General features: G+C 43.6%; 1 protein-coding gene across 1 annotated transcript; it reads right to left on the bottom strand.

Annotated features, from left to right (window-relative positions):
* Positions 1-3560: 3560 nt before the first annotated feature.
* On the bottom strand, positions 3561-23712 carry LOC135554803 (NLR family CARD domain-containing protein 3-like). Its single transcript, XM_064987241.1, has 11 exons — positions 23442-23712; positions 23039-23119; positions 13132-13403; positions 12673-12789; positions 12395-12479; positions 12037-12265; positions 9900-11670; positions 9441-9614; positions 7874-8047; positions 7631-7677; positions 3561-7229 (listed from the first exon to the last, which is right to left on the bottom strand). Exons 1-11 carry the CDS (start codon positions 23550-23552, stop codon positions 6676-6678), a joined length of 3615 nt encoding a protein of 1204 aa, XP_064843313.1. The 5' UTR covers positions 23553-23712; the 3' UTR covers positions 3561-6675.
* Between the last annotated feature and the right edge of the window lie 1300 nt (positions 23713-25012).

Below are 25012 nucleotides of genomic sequence, written 5' to 3'. Positions count from 1 at the left end.
GGTCTCTTATTAAGGGCTGGCCTACTCCTTACACCCAGAGGTCTCTTATTAAGGGGGGCCTACTCCTTATACCCAGAGGTCTCTTATTAAGGGCTGGCCTACTCCTTACACCCAGAGGTCTCTTATTAAGGGGGGCCTACTCCTTATACCCAGAGGTCTCTTATTAAGGGCTGGCCTACTCCTTATACCCAGAGGTCTCTTATTAAGGGCTGGCCTACTCCTTATACCCAGATGTCTCTTATTAAGGGCTGGCCTACTCCTTATACCCAGAGGTCTCTTATTAAGGGCTGGCCTACTCCTTATACCCAGAGGTCTCTTATTAAGGGCTGGCCAACTCCTTATACCCAGAGGTCTCTTATTAAGGGCTGGCCTACTCCTTATACCCAGAGGTCTCTTATTAAGGGCTGGCCTACTCCTTATACCCAGAGGTCTCTTATTAAGGGCTGGCCTACTCCTTATACCCAGATGTCTCTTATTAAGGGGGGCCTACTCCTTATACCCAGAGGTCTCTTATTAAGGGCTGGCCAACTCCTTATACCCAGAGGTCTCTTATTAAGGGCTGGCCTACTCCTTATACCCAGAGGTCTCTTTATAAGGGCTGGCCTACTCCTTATACCCAGAGGTCTCTTATTAAGGGGGCCTACTCCTTATACCCAGAGGTCTCTTATTAAGGGCTGGCCTACTCCTTATACCCTGAGGTCTCTTATTAAGGGCTGGCCTACTCCTTATACCCAGAGGTCTCTTATTAAGGGCTGGCCTACTCCTTATACCCAGAGGTCTCTTATTAAGGGCTGGCCTAATCCTTATACCCAGAGGTCTCTTTATAAGGGCTGACCTACTCCTTATACCCAGAGGTCTCTTATTAAGGGCTGGCCTACTCCTTATACCCAGAGGTCTCTTATTAAGGGCTGGCCTACTCCTTATACCCAGAGGTATCTTATTAAGGGCTGGCCTACTCCTTAAACCCAGAGGTCTGTTATTAAGGGCTGACCTACTCCTTATACCCAGAGGTCTCTTATTAAGGGCTGGTCTACTCCTTATACCCAGAGGTCTCTTATTAAGGGCTGGCCTACTCCTTATACCCAGATGTCTCTTATTAAGGGCTGGCCTACTCCTTATACCCAGAGGTCTCTTATTAAGGGCTGGCCTACTCCTTGTACCCAGAGGTCTCTTATTAAAGGGGGCCTACTCCTTATACCCAGAGGTCTCTTATTAAGGGCTGGCCTACTCCTTATACCCAGAGGTCTCTTATTAAGGGCTGGCCTACTCCTTATACCCAGAGGTCTCTTATTAAGGGCTGGCCTACTCCTTATACCCAGATGTCTCTTATTAAGGGGGGCCTACTCCTTATACCCAGAGGTCTCTTATTAAGGGCTGGCCAACTCCTTATACCCAGAGGTCTCTTATTAAGGGCTGGCCTACTCCTTATACCCTGAGGTCTCTTATTAAGGGCTGGCCTACTCCTTATACCCAGAGGTCTCTTATTAAGGGCTGGCCTACTCCTTATACCCAGAGGTCTCTTATTAAGGGCTGGCCTACTCCTTATACCCAGAGGTCTCTTTATAAGGGCTGACCTACTCCTTATACCCAGAGGTCTCTTATTAAGGGCTGGTCTACTCCTTATACCCAGAGGTCTCTTATTAAGGGCTGGCCTACTCCTTAAACCCAGAGGTCTGTTATTAAGGGCTGACCTACTCCTTATACCCAGAGGTCTCTTATTAAGGGGGGCCTACTCCTTATACCCAGAGGTCTCTTAAGGGCTGGCCTACTCCTTATACCCAGAGGTCTCTTATTAAGGGGGGCCTACTCCTTATACCCAGAGGTCTCTTATTAAGGGCTGGCCTACTCCTTATACCCAGAGGTCTCTTATTAAGGGCTGGCCTACTCCTTATACCCAGAGGTCTGTTATTAAGGGCTGACCTACTCCTTATACCCAGAGGTCTCTTATTAAGGGCTGGTCTACTCCTTATACCCAGAGGTCTCTTATTAAGGGCTGGCCTACTCCTTATACCCAGAGGTCTCTTATTAAGGGCTGGCCTACTCCTTATACCCAGAGGTCTCTTATTAAGGGCTGGCCTACTCCTTATACCCAGAGGTCTCGTATTAAAGGGGGCCTACTCCTTATACCCAGAGGTCTCTTATTAAGGGCTGGCCTACTCCTTATACCCAGAGGTCTCTTATTAAGGGCTGGCCTACTCCTTATACCCAGAGGTCTCTTATTAATGGCTGGCCTACTCCTTATACCCAGAGGTCTCTTATTAAGGGGGGCCTACTCCTTATACCCAGAGGTCTCATATTAAGGGCTGGTCTACTCCTTATACCCAGAGGTCTCTTATTAAGGGCTGGCCTACTCCTTACACCCAGAGGTCTGTTATTAAGGGCTGGCCTACTCCTTATACCCAGAGGTCTCTTATTAAAGGGGGCCTACTCCTTATACCCAGAGGTCTCTTTATAAGGGATGGCCTACTCCTTATACCCAGAGGTCTCTTATTAAGGGCTGGCCTACTCCTTATACCCTGAGGTCTCTTATTAAGGGCTGGCCTACTCCTTATACCCAGAGGTCTCTTATTAAGGGCTGGCCTACTCCTTATACCCTGAGGTCTCTTATTAAGGGCTGTCCTACTCCTTATACCCTGAGGTCTCTTATTAAGGGGGGCCTACTCCTTATACCCATAGGTCTCTTATTAAAGGCTGTCCTACTCCTTATACCCTGAGGTCTCTTATTAAGGGCTGTCCTACTCCTTATACCCTGAGGTCTCTTATTAAGGGGGTCCTACTCCTTATACCCAGAGGTCTCTTATTAAGGGCTGGCCTACTCCTTATACCCAGAGGTCTCTTATTAAGGGCTGACCTACTCCTTATACCCAGAGGTCTCTTATTAAGGGCTGGCCTACTCCTTATACCCAGAGGTCTCTTATTAAGGGCTGGCCTACTCCTTATACCCAGAGGTCTCTTATTAGAGGGGGTATAGTTAAAGACCCTGGGTTAGAGGGGGTATAGTTAAAGACCCTGGGTTAGAGGGGGTATAGTGAAAGACCCTCGGTTAGAGGGGTATAGTTAAAGACCCTGGGTTAGAGGGGGTATAGTTAGACCCTGGGTTAGAGGGGGTATAGTTAAAGACCCTGGGTTAGAGGGGGTATAGTTAAAGACCCTGGGTTAGAGGGGGTATAGTAAAAGACCCTGGGTTAGAGGGGGTATAGTTAAAGACCCTGGGTTAGAGGGGGTATAGTAAGACCCTGGGTTTGAGGGGGTATAGTTAAAGACCCTGGGTTAGAGGGGGTATAGTTAAAGACCCTGGGTTAGAGGGGGTATAGTTAGACCCTGGGTTAGAGGGGGTATAGTTAAAGACCCTGGGTTAGAGGGGGTTTAGTTTAAGACCCTGGTTTAGAGGGGGTATATTTAAAGACCCTGGGTTAGAGGGGTATAGTTAGACCCTGGGTTAGAGGGGGTATAGTTAAAGACCCTGGGTTAGAGGGGGTATAGTTAGACCCTGGGTTAGAGGGGGTATAGTTAAACACCCTGGGTTATAGTACACCTTAGCCAAATACATTTGAACTCAGTTTTTTTTTTACAATTCCTGACATTTAATCCTAGTAACAAATTCCCTGTTTTAGGTCACTTAAGATCACCACTTTATTGTAAGAATGTGAAATGTCAGAATAATAGTAGAGAGAATGATTTATTCAGCTATTATTTCTTTCATCACATTCCCAGTGGGTCAGAAGTTTACATATACTCAAGTAGTATTTGGTAGCATTGCCTTTACATTGTTTAACTTGGGTCAAGCGTTTCAGGTAGCCTTCCACAAGCTTCCCACAATAAGTTGGGTGGATTTTGGCCCATTCCATACACTTTTTCAGTTCTGCACACTATTTTCTATAGGATTGAGGTCAGGGCTTTGTGATGGCCACTCCAATACCTTGACTTTGTTGTCCTTAAGCCATTTTCCCTCAAATTTGGAAGTGTGCTTGGGGTCATTGTCCATTTGGAAGACCCATTTGCGACCAAGCTTTAAGTTCCTGACTGAATTCTTACGATGTTGCTTCAATATGTCCACAAAATGTCCTTTCTCCTGATGCAATCTATTTTGTAAAGTGCACCAGACCCTCCTGCAACAAAGCACCCCCACAGCATGATGCTGCCACCCCCGTGCTTCACGGTTGGTATGGTGTTCTTCGGCTTGCAAGCTTCCCCCTTTTTCTTCCAAACATAATGATGGTCATTATGGCCAAACAGTTCTATTTTTGCTTCATCACACCAGAGGACATTTCTCCAAAAAGTACGATCTTTGTCCGCATGTGCAATTGCAAACCGTAGTCTGGCTTTTTTATGGAGGTTTTGGAGCAGTAGCTTTTTCCTTGCTGAGAGGCCTTTCAGGTTATGTCGATATAGGACTCATTTTACTGTGGATATAGATACTTTTGTACCGGTTTCCTCCAGAATCTTCACAAGGTCCTTAGCTGTTGTTCTGGGATTGATTTGCACTTTTCGCAACAAAGTACGTTCATCTCTAGGAGGCAGAACACGTCTCCTTCCTGAGCGGTATGAAGGCTGCGTGGTCCCATGGTGTTTGTACTTGCGTACTATTGTTTGAACAGATGAACGTGGTACCTTCAGGCATTTGGAAATTGCTCCCAAGCATGAACCAGACTTGTGGAGGTCTCCAATTTTTTTTCTGAGGTGTTGGCTGATTTCTATTGATTTTCCCATGATGTCAAGCAAAGAGGCACTGAGTTTGAAGGTAGGCCTTGAAATACATCCACAGGTACACCTCCAATTGACTCAAATGATGTCATCTAGCATATCAGAAGCTTCTAAAGCCATGACATAATTTTCTGGAATTTTCCAAGCTGTTTAAAGGCACAGTCAACTTAGTGTATGTAAACTTCTGACCCACTGGAATTGTGATACAGTGAATTATAAGTGAAATAATCTGTCTGTAAACAATTGTTGGAAAAATGAATTGTTTCATGCACAAAGTAAATGTCCTAACTGACTTCCCAAAACTATAGTTTGGTAACAAGATATTTGGGGAGTGGTTGAAAAACAAGTTTTAATGACTCCAACCTAAGTGTATGTAAACTTCAGATTTCAACTGTACATTCTGTTACCATGGAAAAAACAAAAACACAATGGCAACCTTTCGGTTACTAGTCCAACTCTCTAACCACTAGGCTACCCTGCCGCCCGTCCCCTGTGGGAGTCAAACCCACAACCCTGATGTTGCTAAGCCCTTGCTCTACCAACTGAGCCACAGGGGAATAGAGACAGTGATGAGGAATACTAATTACCAGTACAAAGATTTCTTACCTGCACCACACACACACCAATGACAGTGTGGTTGAGCAGGGCACGACACTGCTCCAGGGTCTGTGGTCGACACTGCTCCAAGTCTCCAACCTCTATGTGTGTGGGTGAGTAAGTGGGCCGAGTATAAGTGGGATGTATGAGAGATAAATATGTTGGCATCTCATCCCCTTCAGACCACTAATGAAACTCAGACACAACTTCCCAGTAAAGGGTTAACATACAGATGTAGCATCAAATCCCCTTCAGACCACTAATGAACAACTCTTGACTTAGTGTTCCATTACATCAGTGTTCCATTACATCAGTGTTCCATTACATCAGTGTTCCATTACATCAGTGTTCCATTACATCAGTGTTCCATTACATCAGTGTTCCATAACATCAGTGTTCCATTACATCAGTGTTCCATTACATCAGTGTTCCATTACATCAGTGTTCCATTACATCAGTGTTCCATTACATCAGTAAATGACTGGTAAGTCAAAGGTAACACGCTCCTGAGTGGCGCAGCGGTCTAAGGCATCTCAGAGCTAGAGGTGTCACTCCAGACCCTGGTTCAGTCCCAGGCTGTATCACAGCGGTCTAAGGCACAGCATCTCAGAGCTAGAGGTGTCACTCCAGACCCTGGTTCAGTCCCAGGCTGTATCACAGCGGTCTAAGGCACAGCATCTCAGAGCTAGAGGTGTCACTACAGACCCTGGTTCAGTCCCAGGCTGTATCACAGCGGTCTAAGGCACAGCATCTCAGAGCTAGAGGTGTCACTCCAGACCCTGGTTCAGTCCCAGGCTGTATCACAGCGGTCTAAGGCACAGCATCTCAGAGCTAGAGGTGTCACTACAGACCCTGGTTCAGTCCCAGGCTGTATCACAGCGGTCTAAGGCACAGCATCTCAGAGCTAGAGGTGTCACTCCAGACCCTGGTTCAGTCCCAGGCTGTATCACAGCGGTCTAAGGCACAGCATCTCAGAGCTAGAGGTGTCACTCCAGACCCTGGTTCAGTCCCAGGCTGTATCACAGCGGTCTAAGGCACAGCATCTCAGAGCTAGAGGTGTCACTCCAGACCCTGGTTCAGTCCCAGACTGTATCTCAACAGATACAATAACGATCGGGAAAGGCAACACAATTGGCCCAGCATCGTCTGGGTTAGAGGAGGGTTTGGCCGGGGTAGGAAGTCATTGTAAAATAAGAACTGACTTGTCTAGTTAAATATAGGTTAAATAAAGGTTAAATAAACACATAAGAATAGAGTGAAACATCATGTTGTGTTTGACACAGAGACACTGAAGAGGAGTCACCCTGGATAGAGATGTTTACACACAGAGAGATATTCTACATTGATGCTCCAGTGTGTATAACTGAACCATGATTAGAGTGAAACATCATGTTGTGTTTGACACAGAGACACTGAGTCGCCATCATACCAAAAATGAATCCCTGGATAGAGGGGCTCAGTGAATGTGGAGGTGAATGTGTTCAGGTGGGTCAGTGTGTCAGAGGAGACTCTGTAGAAGGACAGAGTGCCGGCTGGCCAGTCCAGATACACTCCTACTCTGTGGGAGCTGGAAGGGGGGACGTCTATGGTAATGTGATTATTATTGTGCCTGGCAGTGTAACTGTTGTCAGAGCAGAACAGACTCCAGGACTTGTCATTCCATCCAAGATAACAGTCCTTAACCCCTCCTCTCCTGCTGATTCCTTTATATGTCACTCCTATATCAGCCCTTCTCCCACTCCACTCTACCTCCCAGTAACAGCGCCCAGTCAGACCCTCTCTACACAGCACCTGTCCACAGTCCTCAAATCTCTCTGGGTGATCAGGATACGGCTGCTCCTCTGTCCTACATGTCAACTTTCTGTTCTCCTCAGACAGAGAGAGGAGTCTGTCTACTGTGTTTAGGTCCAGTGTGAGATCACAGACATCTGATGGATGAAACCAGACACAATATTAGAAATCATCATCATTCACATTAGAATGTTAACTCACTTTTCACTAATTCATTTAATGTAGCTGTTTCTAGGTATCAAAAGGAGAAGTTAAGGTAACTTGAGACTTGTTGAATGATCACATGTTATACTGTATGGTAATATAAAACACACTTATTCCCATTAATTACACACACACACACACACACACACACACACACACACACGCACACACATATTGTCAAATCAATTCTTTGTAAACTTTGGTGTCCCTGATTTCTGCTTCTGTAGAACTACAGCTGATATTTAATATGACCAAGTCAGTAATGATGGTGGTCTTTTACTTTGACTTTACTTGAATTAAGACTTATTCTTGGTAACATTCAGTCAACACTCACATTTTCTAAGTCCAGGTTTCATTGTGTACTCTCCACCATGTTCCACACTGTAGCGGTAAGCAGAAGAACAGACAGTCATTGAGGGATACACCTGAACTCACACACACACACTGAACACACACACACACACACACACACAGTCAGCATATAACTTTGTCCAAGTGGTGGTCAGAATGTTTTTCTTAACCAGCCTGATAAGTCCAACATGTCTGATATGAACATTGACATAAACCCTCTACATACTTGAGTTTCTCCAGTCTGCAGTGTGGATCCTCCAGTCCAGCAGAGAGCAGTCTGACTCCTGAGTCTCCTGGGTGATTGTAGCTCAGGTCCAGCTCTCTCAGGTGTGAGGGGTTTGACCTCAGAGCTGAGACCAGAGAAGCACAGCCTTCCTCTGTGACTAGACAGCGTGACAGCCTGCAAAGAGTCAAATCATATTAAAATCACACGGCTATTATTTGGTGGTGAAAATGGAGAGGCATTTGTTTCTAAATATGCAGGTACATCAGTGTCCTGAAACCTGCCATATCTATTCATAAATTAATGTATCATTATTGGAAATAACAAATTATCAAAGTATTGCCTGCAGATAGAAAAATGTTTAGTACAAACATTTGAGTAGACTGACCAGACCAGTTTAAAAAGCAGTATCAGTCAAAAGACAGACAGTGAGGAATCAGATTTAGATTGTATTGAGTATTCAGTCCACACCAGAATAATTGTATATCTAAGTGAGTAGATAACATATTTCTAAACAATAATACATTAATCCTGAATGTCTTTTGGCTACAACAAAACATGCTAACCTCTCACCATTACCAATAACAGAGACTACAACATAACATGCTAACCTCTCACCATTACCAATAACAGAGGCTACAACAAAACATGCTAACCTCTCACCATTAGCAATAACAGAGGCTACAACAAAACATGCTAACCTCTCACCATTACCAATAACAGAGACTACAACATAACATGCTAACCTCTCACCATTACCAATAACAGAGGCTACAACAAAACATGCTAACCTCTCACCATTAGCAATAACAGAGGCTACAACAAAACATGTTAACCTCTCACCATTACCAATAACAGAGACTACAACAAAACATGCTAACCTCTCACCATTACCAATAACAGAGGCTACAACAAAACATGCTAACCTCTAACCATTACCAATAACAGAGGCTACAACAAAACATGCTAACCTCTCACCATTACCAATAACAGAGGGGGTCTGATCTTTGTACCTCTGTAACTTTCTCATTCATCATTATTCATTCATGATTATTCATAATCATAGTAGCATCTACATGAATGTAGAAGTGTTCAGAAACATCTTCTATTCTTACTGACAATACAAGTGAAGTGACTCCAAAATGACAGGACATTATTCACCATTCAGTTTCTATCAGGAAAAACATCCAAAACACAACCAAGACAAACTGCAAATTAATTCAACAAGTTAGTAGAATCACAAGCCTGATGTAATCACTGCAGGCATGGAATATGTGACCAAATACTAAACTTTTGACAAAATTAATTTAAATTATTAAGACTTCTTTAAATGGATACATAACTCCTTTCTTAACGAGCATTAATTAACCTCAAATAAAAGGTGACATTCTGTACTGTCACCTAATATGAAACATTATATCTCAAATCCAAAATGCTGGAGCATAGCACCACATTTAAAACTGTAAGCTTCACTGTCCAAACACATATGGTGTGGACTATGTGTGTCTGGTAAACACATGTGGATCTGGTGAACAGTTATCACTTGTTGACCAACTACAGGAATACTGACCTCAGAGTCTCCAGTTTACAGTGGGGATTCCCCAGTCCAGCAGAGAGCAGCTCCACTCCTGAATCCTTCAGGTCATTGTTACTCAGGTCCAGCTCTCTCAGGTGTGAGGGGTTTGACTCCAGAGCTGAGACCAGAGAAGCACAGCCTTCCTCTGTGACTCCACAGCCTGACAGCCTGACAAATAGATCATCATGACTTCACAAACACACTGCTCATTTAACACCAGTAGTGTAGAAGGCCAATGGCAGATGCATTTGGTTTATTCTCTCAAACAACATATAGATTCATCTTCCATCTCCAATTATTGTATGGTCATAATGTTGTAATAATGTAAAAATCTATGCATTTATTCAGTATGTTTTTCAATATAATATTATATACATATTATAATACATATTTTTCTCTAAACTGAATCTTTCTTCCTGATGATTAGTTCTAAATGTCATTTTATTTACTCACAGAGCAGCTCTGGAGGCTTTGACCACTGGCAGCAGCCTCAGAAGACCTTCCTCTGATCTGGAGTATTTCTTCAGGTCAAACACATCCAGCTCCTTTTCTGAAGTCAGCAACACAAAGACCAGAGCTGACCACTGTGCAGGTGACAGGTTGGGTTTTGAGAGACTTCCTGATCTCAGGTATCTTTGGATCTCCTCCACTAGAGAATGGTCATCCAGTTCATTCAGACAGTGGAACAGATTGATGCTCCTCTCTGGAGAGGGATTCTCCCTGATCTTCTCCTTGATGTACTTGACTGTTTCTTCATGGCTCTGTGAGCTGCTTCTTGTCTTTGTCAGTAGACCTCGTAAGTACTTCTGATTGGACTCCAGTGAGAGGCCCAGAAGGAAGCGGAGGAAAAGGTCCAGGTTTCCCGTCTCACTTTGTAAGGCTTTATCCACAGCACTCTTGTAGACAGTAACTTCAGGCTCGTCTTTTGTTTGCAGTTTGTCCATTAGATTCTCATTGTTGTTGATGAATGAGAGGAACACATATACAGCAGCCAGAAACTCCTGAATGCTCAGATGAACAAAGCAGTACACCTTGTTCTGGTACAGCCCACGTTCCTCTTTAAAGAGCTGTGTGCACAATCCTGAGTACACTGAGGCTTCATTGACATCAATGCCAGACTCTTTCAGGTCTTCTTCATAGAAAATCAGATTGCCCTTCACAAGCTGTTGAAAAGCCAGTTTTCCCAGTGACAGAATGTTTTCTTTATTCCAGTGTGGACCTGTCTCTTCTTTCCCAAGATACTTTTCATTCTTCTGTTTGGTATGAAACACCACAAGGTGTGTGTACATCTCAGTCAGAGTCTTGGGCATCTCGTCTCTCTTATGTTCCAGCATGTGTTCAAGGACTGTTGCAGAAATCCAACAGAAGACTGGAATGTGGCACATGATGTGGAGGCTCCTTGATGTCTTTATGTGTGAGATGATTCTGCTGGCCAGGTCCTCATCACTGAATCTCTTCCTGAAGTACTCCTCCTTCTCTGGGTCATTGAACCCTCGTACCTCTGTCACCTGGTCAACACACCCTGAAGGGATCTTATTGGCTGCTGCAGGTCGGGTAGTTATCCAGAGGAGAGCAGAGGGAAGCAGATTTCCCTTGATGAGATTTGTCAGCAGAACATCCACCGAGGTTGACTCTGTGACGTCCCAACAGATCTTGTTTTTCTGGAAGTCTAGGGGCAGTCGGCACTCATCCAGACCATCAAAGATGAACAGAACTTTGTACTTGTTGTTGATGGAGATTCCTGATTGTTTGGTTTCCATTGAGAAGTGTTGAAGAAGTTCAATGAAAGTGTGTTTGTCCTCTTTCATCAAATTCAGCTCCCGAAAAGGGAATGAAAATACAAATTGGACATCCTGATTTGCTTTTCCTTCAGCCCAGTCCAGAATGAACTTCTGCACAGAGACTGTTTTTCCAATGCCAGCGACTCCCTTTGTCAGCACAGTTCTGAAATGTTTGTCTTGTCCAGTTAAGGGTTTGAAGATGTCGTTACATTTGATTGCAGTCTCTGGTCTTGCTTGTTTCCTGGTTGTTGTCTCAATCTGTCTCAGCTCATGTTCATTATTGACCTCTCCTGTTCCACCCTCTGTGATGTAGAGCTCTGTGTAGATCTTATTGAGAAGTGTTGGGTTTCCTTGTTTAGCGATCCCCTCAAATACACATTGAAATTTCTTCTTTAGATTAGATTTGAGTTCACGTTGGCAAATCACAGCAGGATCATCTGAATCTAGAAATAACACAGAGGATATTAATATTACGTCTGTTTTAATGCCTACAGTATATAGGACTGTTTTTACATTATAATAATTTATTCTCTTAACTGACTGTATAAACGTGTAAATGTTTTCATAATGCATTACAGACTGGTGTGACTGATTATATTATTATTGGTATTATTGATGGTATTATTAATGTTCTCTCTCTCTCTAAATTAATCACCACAACACATCCCTGCTGCTACTTGATGAGGTCACTAGGTGTTGTGTTAAGGCTGCTACAATATCATTGAGTTACACAACTACTTTAGCTGGACTTTAGCTACAGCTTTTAAATGTTATAAAACAGCATTCAACATGAGGCAGACAGATCTTACATTTCTCCAGTGTGTCAGCAAGCTCCTTCTGGTTCATTTTCCTCAGGATGTGCAGTGTGATCTTCAGAGCCCCCTCTCTGGCACTGCTCTCCTGCTTCTCATCTTCAGGGTCCACCACTTCCTTATCCTGCTTCTGACTCTCAAAGCCTTCTGGGAGTTCTGGACTAAGAATCCTCTTGAACATCTTCAGCTCGTTCCTCATAAATGTCATAATTTTCTCTTCAAGCAACTGAAATAAATCAAGTAAATAAGTTAAGCAAGAGAATAAATGCTTTCTCATTAACACATTAATGAATGATTGACAGATCAACTTTACTTGAGGTAAACAAAAACAAATGTACATAACAGGACCACATACACTGAATATGGAGGCCAGGTCTGTTTGATGACTCTGGGAAGACTGACCACTGAGAATCTCTGACTCTGATCTCTCCTGTTGGTTTCTGTGGACAAAACATGAGATTACATCTCCTCATCCAGGGAGAACACACACACACACACACGCACGCATGCACGCACTCACTCACTCACTCACTCACTCACTCACTCACTCACTCACTCACTCACTCACTCACTCACACACACACTCACACTCACTGTTCAACTCACTGACCAGGACCCATGAGTTCTTCTTACCTTTGTTCAGTAGAAAAGTCTCCCTCTCTAAACTCTATAGGATGATCCATAGACCCGTCACTCTTCATGGACACACAGCTGGGAACAGGGGAGGCTGGTCTCTCCTGCTGGATTGGTCTTCAACACAACAGAGACAAACATTACATCTCTCATCTACTCTGAGCTCAGATGGGGAAACATAAGAAGAGTTTCATTCCAAAACGCTCTGTCCACTTTCAGAAATGTTAGTAAATTATATTTGATTGTTTATAGAAATTATTAAATGACTTCAAGTCTTTATAAAGGATTCTAAAGTAATTTCACTTAAAAAAGATAGAATTGATTTGATGAGAAATGGATCAACGACAAAACAAAACAACATCTAGAACAGTTAGAGTATATAGAATGTACACATAAGCAATATTTTCAGATTCCAAAACGTTTTAGAAAATATATTCTTAAACAATATTGTCATATCACCTCTTAGTTTTGCTGTCATGTTCCCCAGAGAGACTAATTTTAGAGGCAGTGTCCCCCTCCTCTCTCTTCCCAGAGAGACGCCTTTTAGAGGCAGGTCCCTCCTCCTCTCTCTCCCCAGAGAGACGCCTTTTAGGGGCAGGTCCCTCCTCTCTCTTCCCAGAGAGACGCCTTTTAGAGGCAGGTCCCTCCTCTCTCTTCCCAGAGTGACTCATTTTAGAGGCAGGTCCCTCCTCCTCTCTCTCCCCAGAGAGACTCATTTTAGAGCACTGACCCTTAAACAGAGATCCAACATGTTGGTTGTGGTTAACACAGTGACAACTAAACAGAGATCCAACATGTTGGTTGTGTTTAACACAGTGACAACTAAACAGAGATCCAACATGTTGGTTCTGGTTAACACAGTGACAACGAAACAGAGATCCAACATGTTGGTTGTGGTTAACACAGTGACAACTAAACAGAGATCCAACATGTTGGTTGTGGTTAACACAGTGACAACTAAACAGAGATCCAACATGTTGGTTGTGGTTAACACAGTGACAACTAAACAGAGATCCAACATGTTGGTTGTGGTTAACACAGTGACAACTAAACAGAGATCCAACATGTTGGTTGTGGTTAACACAGTGACAACTAAACAGAGATCCAACATGTTGGTTGTGGTTAACACAGTGACAACTAAACAGAGATACAACATGTTGGTTGTGTTTAACACAGTGACAACTAAACAGAGATCCAACATGTTGGTTGTGGTTAACACAGTGACAACTAAACAGAGATCCAACATGTTGGTTGTGGTTAACACAGTGACAACTAAACAGAGATCCAACATGTTGGTTGTGGTTAACACAGTGACAACTAAACAGAGATACAACATGTTGGTTGTGTTTAACATAGTCATTTTTGAATTGTTCTCATTTATTAACTCTCATTTAGTCATTTAACTCTTTGAGAAATAAAACATTTATTAACAGACATAGAAACAGTCAGGTGATTTAATGTAGTGACATTTCATCTCCATGGCAACTGTCTGTAATAATAATAATAATAAGTCACTGTTTGTTAAGGTAGTTATAGACAGTACAGCAACAACAATAATAATAATAATAAGTCACTGTTTGTTAAGGTAGTTATAGACAGTACAGTAACAATAATAATAATTATAATAAGTCACTGTTTGTTAAGGTAGTTATAGACAGTACAGCAACAACAATAACAATAATAATAAGTCACTGTTTGTTAAGGTAGTTATAGACAGTACAGAAACAATAATAATAATAATAATAAGTCACTGTTTGTTAAGGTAGTTATAGACAGTACAGCAACAATAATAACAATAATAATAATAATAAGTCACTGTTTGTTAAGGTAGTTATAGACAGTACAGCAACAATAATAATAATAATAATAAGTCACTGTTTGTTAAGGTAGTTATAGACAGTACAGCAACAATAATAATAATAATAATAAGTCACAGTTTGTTAAGGTAGTTATAGACAGTACAGCAACAATAATAATAATAATAATAATAAGTCACTGTTTGTTAAGGTAGTTATACAGCAACAATAATAATAATAATAATAAGTCACTGTTTGTTAAGGTAGTTATAGACAGTACAGCAACAATAATAATAATTATAATAAGTCACTGTTTGTTAAGGTAGTTATAGACAGTACAGCAACAATAATAATAATTATAATAAGTCACTGTTTGTTAAGGTAGTTATAGACAGTACAGCAACAATAATAATAATTATAATAAGTCACTGTTTGTTAAGGTAGTTATAGACAGTACAGCAACAATAATAATAATTATAATAAGTCACTGTTTGTTAAGGTAGTTATAGACAGTACAGCAACAATAATAATAATTATAATAAGTCACGGTTTGTTAAGGTAGTTATAGACAGTACAGCAACAATAATAATAATTATAATAAGTCACTGTTTGTTAAGGTAGTTATAGACAGTACAGCAACAATAATAATAATAATAATAAGTCACTGTTTGTTAAGGTAGTTATAGACAGTACAGCAATAATAATTATAATAAGTCACTGTTTGTTAAGGTAGTTATAGACAGTACAGCAACAATAATAATAATAATAATAAGTCACTGTTTGTTAAGGTAGTTATAGACAGTACAGCAACATAAGGCCATGTCTCACACTTATTTTTATTCATTAAAAGTGTCTGAACAAATTCTTATTTTATTATTTAAAGGTGTGCTATTTATTGTCTTTCAATCAGTTCTTTTCTAAATGTTTCTGAGAATGTAGACAGAAGGGATAAAATGGACATGATTGATCTGAGGGGGAAATCATTGATCCATTCAGAAAGTTTATTTGCATCAAGTAATAGATGTGTCAGGATTTGGCCAGGGTTGTTCCGGGTTTTGGTCACTAGATGCCCCCATTGTGCTTTTTGACCTTATGTTTTTTCCCTTGTTCCCCATTATTATTTGCACCTGTGCCTCGTTTCCCCTGATTGTATTTAAACCCTTAGTTTCCCTCAGTTCTGTGCTCTGTGTTTGTATGTTAGCACCCAGCCCTAGTGTTCTGTGTATTCTTGTCGATTCCGGTGGATGCTCTTGTGGAATTCTGTTTTTGTTTTTGAGTATCTCTTGAGGCTTTTTTGTGCTATTCCTACCACCTTTTGGATTTGCCATTTTTGTATTGAAGGACTTCTCCTTTTTACTTTATTAAATACACCGTTTTAAGTACTGCTGTGTCTGCCTCATCTTCTGGGTTCTGCTGACTATTTGTGGCTCAGTTGGTTAAGTGACTGTTTCTCACTCCGGAGACCCAGGTTCGTAACCGGGTCCTGACAGAAACACAGAGCCAAAAATGAACCCAGAGGCAGCCAGTTCCCAGGACCTTTTTGCCATGCTGTCCCACCACCAGGAGACTGTCCAATGCCACGAAGCCGCCCTGGTTCAGCAAGAGGCCTTAATGGCTAGACATTCTCATCTTCTGTCGGAGATGCTGACTTCCATTAAGCAAATATCTGATCGTCTTACCCCGGCAACAGTTCCCGTCCCAGTACCTCAGATTCACGTACGCATGGCAGTTAACCCCCTGGCTGAACCTCGTCTTCCACCTCCCCAACGGTTCTCAGGTGATCCAAGTGCTTGTAAAGGGTTTCTCACCCAATGTTCTCTCTCCTTTGAGCTACAACCCTCGTCGTTTCCCACCGACCGGTCTAAGATCGCTTATATCATCACCCTGCTGTCGGAAAAAGCCCTGGCCTGGGCTACTGCTGTGTGGGATGCCCATAGTTCCAGCTGTGCCAGCTACTCTGCCTTTGCTGAGGAATTCAAACGAGTGTTTCAAGGCCCAAGCAGTGGTTCTGACTCAGCCAAACAGCTCCTGACTCTCCACCAAGGTTGGCGCAGCGTGACGGACTATGCCATCCAGTTCCGCACGGTGGCAGCAGCAAGTGGCTGGAACAACGAGGCGCTCACGGTGTGCTTTCTGAAAGGCCTTTCCGACACTATCCAAGATGAACTGGCCACTCGGGAACCACCGGACAATCTCGAGTCCCTGATCAAGTTGGCCTCACGCATTGACCAGCGTCTGAGAGAGAGAGAACTCAACCGTAGACCTCTAGCCCCTATCAGTCCCAGCTCCGAGTCCCCACCTTTATCCTCGCTGGCTCCATCGGAACCCATGCAGATTGGACGCATCTCCCAGGCTGAGAGAGACCGCCGGATGAGGGAGCGACGCTGTCTATATTGCGGCAAACCGGGCCATTTCCGTTCCACGTGTCCCGGGCTCCAGGGAAACGCTCTGTCCCGTACAGACCGGGGGGAACTGTAACGGGAAACATAACCTCCTCCCATCCGTCCAACTCCCGTCTGGTCATTCCAGTCACCCTCTCCTGGGACAACCACAAGCTTCACCTTCAAGCCTTGGTAGACTCTGGAGCCGCAGGTAACTTCATGGATGGTGTCTGGGCGAAGGAGAATGGCGTTCCCTCTGAACCTCTAAGTGAACCCATGAGGGTCACTACATTGGATGGAAGCCCTTTGGGATCTGGACTTGTCACTCATGTCACTACCTCCTTGCGACTTTCAGTTTCACAACACCAGGAATTGATGAACTTTCATTTGATCTCCTGTTCCGAGTTCCCTCTCAGCCTTGGATACCCCTGGCTTCACAGCCATAACCCTCACATCGACTGGTCTGTGGGCACTATCAAGCAGTGGGGTCCTACGTGCCAAGCTACTTGTATTTTCCAGAATTCCCGAGTTCTACTCCCGAGTCTTTAGAATCCATCGACCTGACCCGAGTTCCCGAGTGTTACCATGACCTCAAACTGGTGTTTAGCAAACAGAGGGCCACCATGCTACCACCCCATAGACCTTACGATTGCCCCATCGACCTGTTTCCGGGCACTTGCCCCCCAGGGGTCGGATCTTTTCCCTATCTCCACCCGAACGAGCTGCTATGGATACCTACATCAAGGACGCTCTGGAAGCAGGCCTCATGCGTCCATCCACCTCCCCGGCGGGAGCAGGGTTTTTCTTTGTGGCCAAGAAAGACGGTGGATTACGTCATTGCATCGACTACCGGGGACTCAATGCCATAACCGTCCGTAACCGTTACCCGCTACCCCTTATGGCCACAGCCTTCGAGCTGCTCCAGGAAGCAGTTGCTTTCACTAAGCTTGACCTGCGGAACGCATACCATCTTGTGCGGATCAGACCTGGTGACGAGTGGAAGACCGCTTTCAACACGCCTACTGGTCACTATGAATACTTGGTGATGCCCTTCGGCCTGACCAACGCCCCAGCGGTGTTCCAAGCGCTCATAAACGATGTGCTTAGGGATATGCTTAACATATTTGTGTTCGTTTACTTGGATGACATCCTCATTTTTTCGAGCTCTCTTCAAGAACACACTAAGCATGTCAGACAAGTACTCAAACGCCTCCTAGACAGCCACCTGTACGTTAAGCCGGAAAAATGTGAATTCCATTCATCCCGAGTACAATTCCTGGGATTTGTAGTGGAACCCGGTCGAGTCCAAATGGACCCCAGGAAGGTAGGGGCGGTAGCGGATTGGCCCACCCCCAAATCCGTTAAGGAAGTTCAGCGTTTCCTGGGCTTCACAAACTTTTACTGCAAGTTCATCAAGAACTTCAGCTTGGTGGCAGCCCCTCTCTCAGCTTTAACCAAGGGTGGCAATGCAAGGTTTTTGTGGGGAAGAGAAGCTGAGACGGCATTCCAAGGACTCAAGCAGCGCGTTCTCTCTGCTCCCATCCTGATACTACCGACTACGGATGAACCATTTGTGGTGGAGGTAGACACATCAGAGGTTGGTGTTGGAGCTGTCCTGTCTCAGAGGGGTGAAGACAAGAAGCTTCATCCGTGCGCTTTCTTCTCACACCGGCTTACCCCGACTGAGAGGAACTACGATGTGGGGGATCGTGAAATCCTAGCGGTTAAGATGGCATTGAAGGAATGGAGACACTGGCTCGAGGGGGCTTCTCACCTGTTTCAAGTGCTTACGGACCACAAAAATCTGGAGTATATCCAGCAGGCGAAGCGGTTGAACTCTAGACAAGCTAGATGGTCTCTTTTCTTCAATCGATTCCAGTTTATCCTCACCTATCGGCCCGGGTCGAAGAATCTCAAACCGGATGCCCTGTCCCGAGTCTACGCTCCTGCCATTCGAGATGACACGGACATGCCTGTCCTTCCTGCTGCTAAGATCGTGGCTCCGATCTCGTGGCAAGTTGAGGATACCGTGAGACGTGCTCAAGCTAGCGAACCGGACCCGAAAGGAGGTCCTGCCAATCGGTTGTTTGTCCCCAAGGCAGTGAGGACTCAGGTCCTTCTGTGGGGGCACTCCTCTCGCCTCACCTGTCATCCGGGCGTAGGTCGCACCTTGGAGTTCATCCAGCGTAAGTTCTGGTGGCCTACCATAAGAGAAGACGTTGCCACTTTCGTCAATGCCTGTCCCGTGTGCTGCCAGGGCAAATCTTCTCACCTCCGCCCTCAAGGACTCCTTCACCCTTTACCTGTTCCCCACAGACCCTGGTCCCATATCTCATTGGACTTTATTACTGGACTTCCTCCATCCCATGGCAATACTACTATCCTAGTCATAATCGACAGGTTTTCAAAGGCGGCCAGGTTCGTCCCTCTGACTAAGTTACCTTCTGCCAAGGAAACGGCTGAGTTGGTAATTAATCATGTGTTCCGAGTCTTCGGCATTCCTCAAGATATGGTTTCTGACAGAGGTCCCCAGTTCGCCTCAAGGTTTTGGAAGGCCTTCTGCCAACTCATGGGGGCTTCTGCCAGTCTATCTTCAGGGTACCATCCGGAGTCCAACGGCCAAACAGAGAGGATGAATAAAGAGCTGGAAACCACCCTCCGATGTATGACTCGTGACAACCCGTCCACATGGTCATCCTTTATTGTTTGGGCCGAATACGCGCACAACACCTTGCGCTCCTCCTCCACTGGTATGTCCCCGCACGAGTGTCAGTTTGGCTATGCTCCTCCATTGTTCCCGGACCAGGAGGCAGAAGTCAGAGTGCCTTCAGCCTTGAAGTTCGTCAGACGCTGTCGGCTTATGTGGAGGAAGACCCGTCTTAATCTTATGCGTTCCTCACAGAGGTACCAACAACAAGCCAACAGACGTCGCCGTCCCGGGCCTACCCTGCGCCCCGGCCAGAGAGTCTGGCTCTCCACAAGAGACTTACCTCTACGGGTGGAGTCTCGCAAGCTGTCCCAAAAATACATCGGTCCCTTCAAGGTTGCCAGGAGAGTTAACCCAGTTTCTTATCGCCTACACTTACCCAGATCCCTTAAGATTAATCCCACATTTCACATTTCATTGTTAAAACCTGTTTTTTCTCCCCTTGTCCCGGCAGACAGACCTCCCCCTCCGCCTCGTGTCATTGGAGGCCAGCCGGCTTATACCGTCCATCGGATACTGGATTCCCGCCGGGTGCAGCGGTCCTGGCAGTATCTGGTGGATTGGGAAGGCTACGGTCCCGAGGAGCGCTCCTGGGTTCCTGCCAAAGACATCCTGGATCCTGACCTCATTCGTCAGTTCAGGGCCCTCCACCCTGAGAGAGCTGGTAGGAACTTCAGGAGCCGTTCCTAGGGGGGGGATTCTGTCAGGATTTTGCCAGGGTTGTTCCGGGTTTTGGTCACTAGATGCCCCCATTGTGCTTTTTGACCTTATGTTTTTTCCCTTGTTCCCCATTATTATTTGCACCTGTGCCTCGTTTCCCCTGATTGTATTTAAACCCTTAGTTTCCCTCAGTTCTGTGCTCTGTGTTTGTATGTTAGCACCCAGCCCTAGTGTTCTGTGTATTCTTGTCGATTCCGGTGGATGCTCTTGTGGAATTCTGTTTGTTTTTGAGTATCTCTTGAGGCTTTTTTGTGCTATTCCTACCACCTTTTGGATTTGCCATTTTTGTATTGAAGGACTTCTCCTTTTTACTTTATTAAATACACCGTCTTAAGTACTGCTGTGTCTGCCTCATCTTCTGGGTTCTGCTGACTATTCGTGGCTCAGTTGGTTAAGTGACTGTTTCTCACTCAGGCGACCCAGGTTCGTAACCGGGTCCTGACAAATATGTTATATTTTGTAAAGTAGACGAGGTTATAATGTATAGTAGTGGGTTGTTAGTGATATGTAGATGTTATATTATTTAAAGTAGACTAGGTTATAATGTATAATAGTGGGTTGGTAGTGATATGTTATATTATGTAAAGTATACTAGGTTATAATGTAGAGTAGTGGGTTGGTAGTGATATGCAGATCAAGGTCTATACCTGAGCTATAACCTACATATCATAGATGACCAGTCTAAACCTGTTCAGATCAGTTCACATAATGTTATAGTCCTACCAGTAGCAGGACAGAGAATGTACTGTATATAACCTACATATCATAGATGACCAGTCTAAACCTGTTCAGATCAGTTCACATAATGTTATAGTCCTACCAGTAGCAGGACAGAGAATGTACTGTATATAACCTACATATCATAGATGACCAGTCTAAACCTGTTCAGATCAGTTCACATAATGTTATAGTCCTACCAGTAGCAGGACAGAGAATGTAGCCTCGGCCTGATATTTTTTACAACATTTTCAACGGAGGCCATCAGGTCGGTCGGCATGATAAGCAGTGATGTATTTTTTTTTAGGTGAGGGAGCACAGCAAACTATGTAAATGATGTCACAATTTATTACATCAACGTTTGTATCGACATATGTATTCTTTTGCATAGTCTTTCATTACAGGTCTCTCCAACCATGTTTCTGGAGCGCTACCCTCCGGTAGGGTTTCACTCCAACCCTGTTTCTGGGGCGCTACCCTCCAGTAGGGTTTCACTCCAACCCTGTTTCTGGAGCGCTACCCTCCAGTAGGGTTTCACTCCAACCCTGTTTCTGGGGCGCTACCCTCCGGTAGGGGTTCACTCCAACCCTGTTTCTGGAGCGCGACCCTCCGGTAGGGTTTCACTCCAATCATGTTTCTGGAGCGCGACCCTCCGGTAGGGTTTCACTCCAACCCTGTTTCTGGAGCGCTACCCTACGGTAGGGTTTCACTCCAATCCCAGCTGGAAATAGCATGATTTATTTTATAAATCAACTCATTATTTTAATCAGGTGACTAGTTCTGAATAGTAATGAAAACCTACAGGATGGTATCTCTCCAGGAACAGGATCAGAGAGCCCTGTTTTAGAAGAGGGATCGAATCCGTCCTCCAATTTTTTTTACTATTCAGCTTCAGCAAACCGTCCTAAAATCTTATTAGAAATTGGTATATTTTTTGTAACAGTAACGTTACCATTCACCTGGTAATTAAATATAATTCATTTAGAATTGATCAGAATATTTTCTTTGTGTCTTCTTAAATTGAAAGTTCTCCCCAGCACTACACACATGATGATCAGTGATCATAGATCAGACCTAATCTTGACTATTAAATGTCTGACGACCTAACTTTATAATAGTTTGTATGTTGCGTCTCGACTTACCAGAATCTGCTCGTCTTTCCTTCAAATCAATACTTTTACCCGACTTCTAATGATTACAGAGAAATGTGCGCCACAGTTTCAAAATCCATTTTGTAAGTGCATTCAACTACAAACTTAAATTCAACTTCTGTTAGAGGGTGTGTGTTATTTTATATCTATATTGCATCCTTTGAAGTAGTCATGGTGATTGATGTCTAGGGGCCTGGTTGAACTGGGGGGGTTGAGTTTTGAACTTTTGGAACTTTTGGGGAGGGGGTGTTAGAAACAAGGTCCCTTGGCATTGTGTCCATTTCAGGCTTTAAACAACAATTAAACAGCCATCTAAATAATGTTTCTCAGCCTAGTTTCCTATTTAGTTCTCTTTATATGTACAGGCACAGAGCTTCCAGATGGCTCCAGCCTAAGGATTTGCAGGGCCTGCACACCTGGGGAGATTAGAACCCCAAAGAAAAGATCCTAAAGGTCATTTCAGATTCAGGTTTATCATGACAGCCGCTTTATGAAAGGCCTTTACTTATGGCTAAACAGCTTCTACACAGCTTATTAATTAATGCTGTGGGATGATGAAATTAGGTGTTTCTAGGAGGGCTTAAACAAATCTACAGTGAAACAAACATGTACACTTTACACACATATTTATTGACTTTTAAAAAGACCACAGTAACAGGACAGAATTTGTGCAAATGCGACGAAATCTGCTAGGGGATATTAAATGTACAACAGTAGTATTCTGTAACAAGCAATAGGTGTTAAACATGAGGCACAGGCAATCATGACAGCCTCTTTATGAAAGGCCTTTAACTATGGCTAAACAGTTTTCTACACATCTTATTAATTAATGATGTGGGCATACCCAAAATTTACAGGCAGGACGGTTGATCTACACATGGAGGGAAAACTTACGGAGTTTTGATGGATCGGGCAAGCGTCTTTGCGTTGGTGAATTGGAAACGGATAATGGTCAGGGCTAACCGGACCCTTTATCTGTAAGAAATAGTAAACATTTTGTAATTATAACATGTGTTAAAATGTAGGTACTAAATATTTTGAATTAAATCACAGGTTTTAAAAATGTATCTCACGCTTTAACGATAGGGGAAGAGGGGGTTTAGGGGGGTTATTAACTTTATGGAAAACAATATTCACACTATGTGGATTATAAACATGTACATACATAGAGAGCCAACACATCAAGATCTCACAGGGATGAGGGGGGATTCATAGTACAACAGGAGGCTTCTGTAACCTGCAATACGTGTTAAATATGTTTTACATACATCCACGACTGAATAGTTTCACAAACTACCTTTAAAGGTTTTGTCAGAAAGTTGAAACAGGCCTCATTCAACAGTCTAGAGATGAACCTAGAGACACCAAAAACATCACAGCTTAGAGCAGCTTGGAGATTATTACCCATGTAAGTGGGGAGCAAAAGAGCGGATTTAACCAACTCTGTACCAACCCGACACGGGGTATGATAACTCTGACGCGTACGTCTAATGATTATTGTAGATGTTTACAACTGAGGGAGTTGACAGTAGGTCAATGAGATGTATAAAGGCAAATTGACATAACGGACCTCAAAGACCAACAGCCTACTTTATAATATAGAATGCAGGGGTGTGTACTGAACATGTAACCATTATAAAACAACATGGTCTACGGTCAAATGCGTCTATAGTTTTAATGAAGGGGTCGCTGCAGTCATTTAGATTATTTCAACATAGACTAGATCAGTCCACAGGTTGCATATACATTTTTTAGTATCTCAATATTGTGTTATATGTTGGTAGGTCTAATAAATAAATATATTGTATACAATGATATTATTATTTTGTCAGAAATTGAAGCAGTTGATACAGTTGTGTACTCTATCGCCCGCCCTGCTGATCGTGCTCTATCTGAACTACATTCAGCATTCATTATTTTGCATTAAATATTTATGGATCTTAAAGTATTATAGAATACACAATATCTCACCCTTTAATGACGGGAAAATGTCCTTTCCATCCAACACCCCGGTCTGTCACGAAGAAAAAAGACACAGAAAATCAGGGTGCGTGCGTGAGTGTGCTGTACAACTGTAGGCCTCCAAAGTTTTTACATAAAACACTAATGATGCATGTTTAAATAGTAGTACAATTTGGTAATTAATTCTAACACGTCTTTAAAAAGTTTGTACTAAATATTTTGGAATTAAATCACTGGTTTTAAAAATGTATCTCACCCTTTAACGACAGGAAAATGTCCTTTCCGACATCACCCCAGTCTGTCACGAAGAGAAAAGACGGAAAATCAAGGTCCAGCAGGAGTGTGTGTGTGCGTGTGACGGAGCAGCAGGATTGTGTGTGTGTGTGTGTGCGTTTCAAAAACAAAGGGTGTGTGTGTGTTCACAAAGGGTGTGTGTGTGCCGACCACCCGGGGTTAAACATTGATATCTCTAAGCAGAGCCCGGTGCCCCCCAACCCGGTTGTAGACAGAATGTCTCCACATCCCCTCCTGTTGTTTGAATTCACCGCCTTTGTTCTCTAAAACAAATATACAGGGTGTTGCATACAGGATATCTCCCGAAAAAATCCCACCACGGCCCTGCAAACACATTCCGTACTTTCGCGAGTTAGGGGCAGAACATGGAGCATATACTTTAACACTATGTTACCACAGCTTTAGCGCAAACCCACAGCCCCGAATATTTAGCTGCCAGGACAGATTAAAAAAGAGATGTGAATAAGTGAATCCCTCCTAATAGATATTTCTGAAGGCTACTGGACATAAGTGATTGGGAAGCGACTGTTAGACGTGGATTCTCAGAAGCAAACTGCGCCCTGTCCTTTACGGCGCCCTTCACGATCACACCATTTTAGGCGTAAGCCCAAA

Source organism: Oncorhynchus masou, chromosome 14 (genome assembly GCF_036934945.1).
Source record: "Oncorhynchus masou masou isolate Uvic2021 chromosome 14, UVic_Omas_1.1, whole genome shotgun sequence".
NCBI classification, from domain to species: domain Eukaryota; kingdom Metazoa; phylum Chordata; class Actinopteri; order Salmoniformes; family Salmonidae; genus Oncorhynchus; species Oncorhynchus masou.
This window is presented reverse-complemented; position numbering and strand designations above follow the sequence as displayed.

Coding starts and splice junctions, on each gene's coding strand:
- LOC135554803 (XM_064987241.1), bottom strand. CDS start 23,552: ATGGGTAATAATCTCCAAGCTGCTCTAAGCTGTGATGTTTTTGGTGTC. Junction 13,404..23,038: donor GCCCGATCCATCAAAACTCC/GTAAGTTTTCCC, acceptor TCTCTGTTTAAG/GGTCAGTGCTCTAAAATGAG. Junction 8,048..9,440: donor TGTAAACTGGAGACTCTGAG/GTCAGTATTCCT, acceptor GACTCTTTGCAG/GCTGTCACGCTGTCTAGTCA.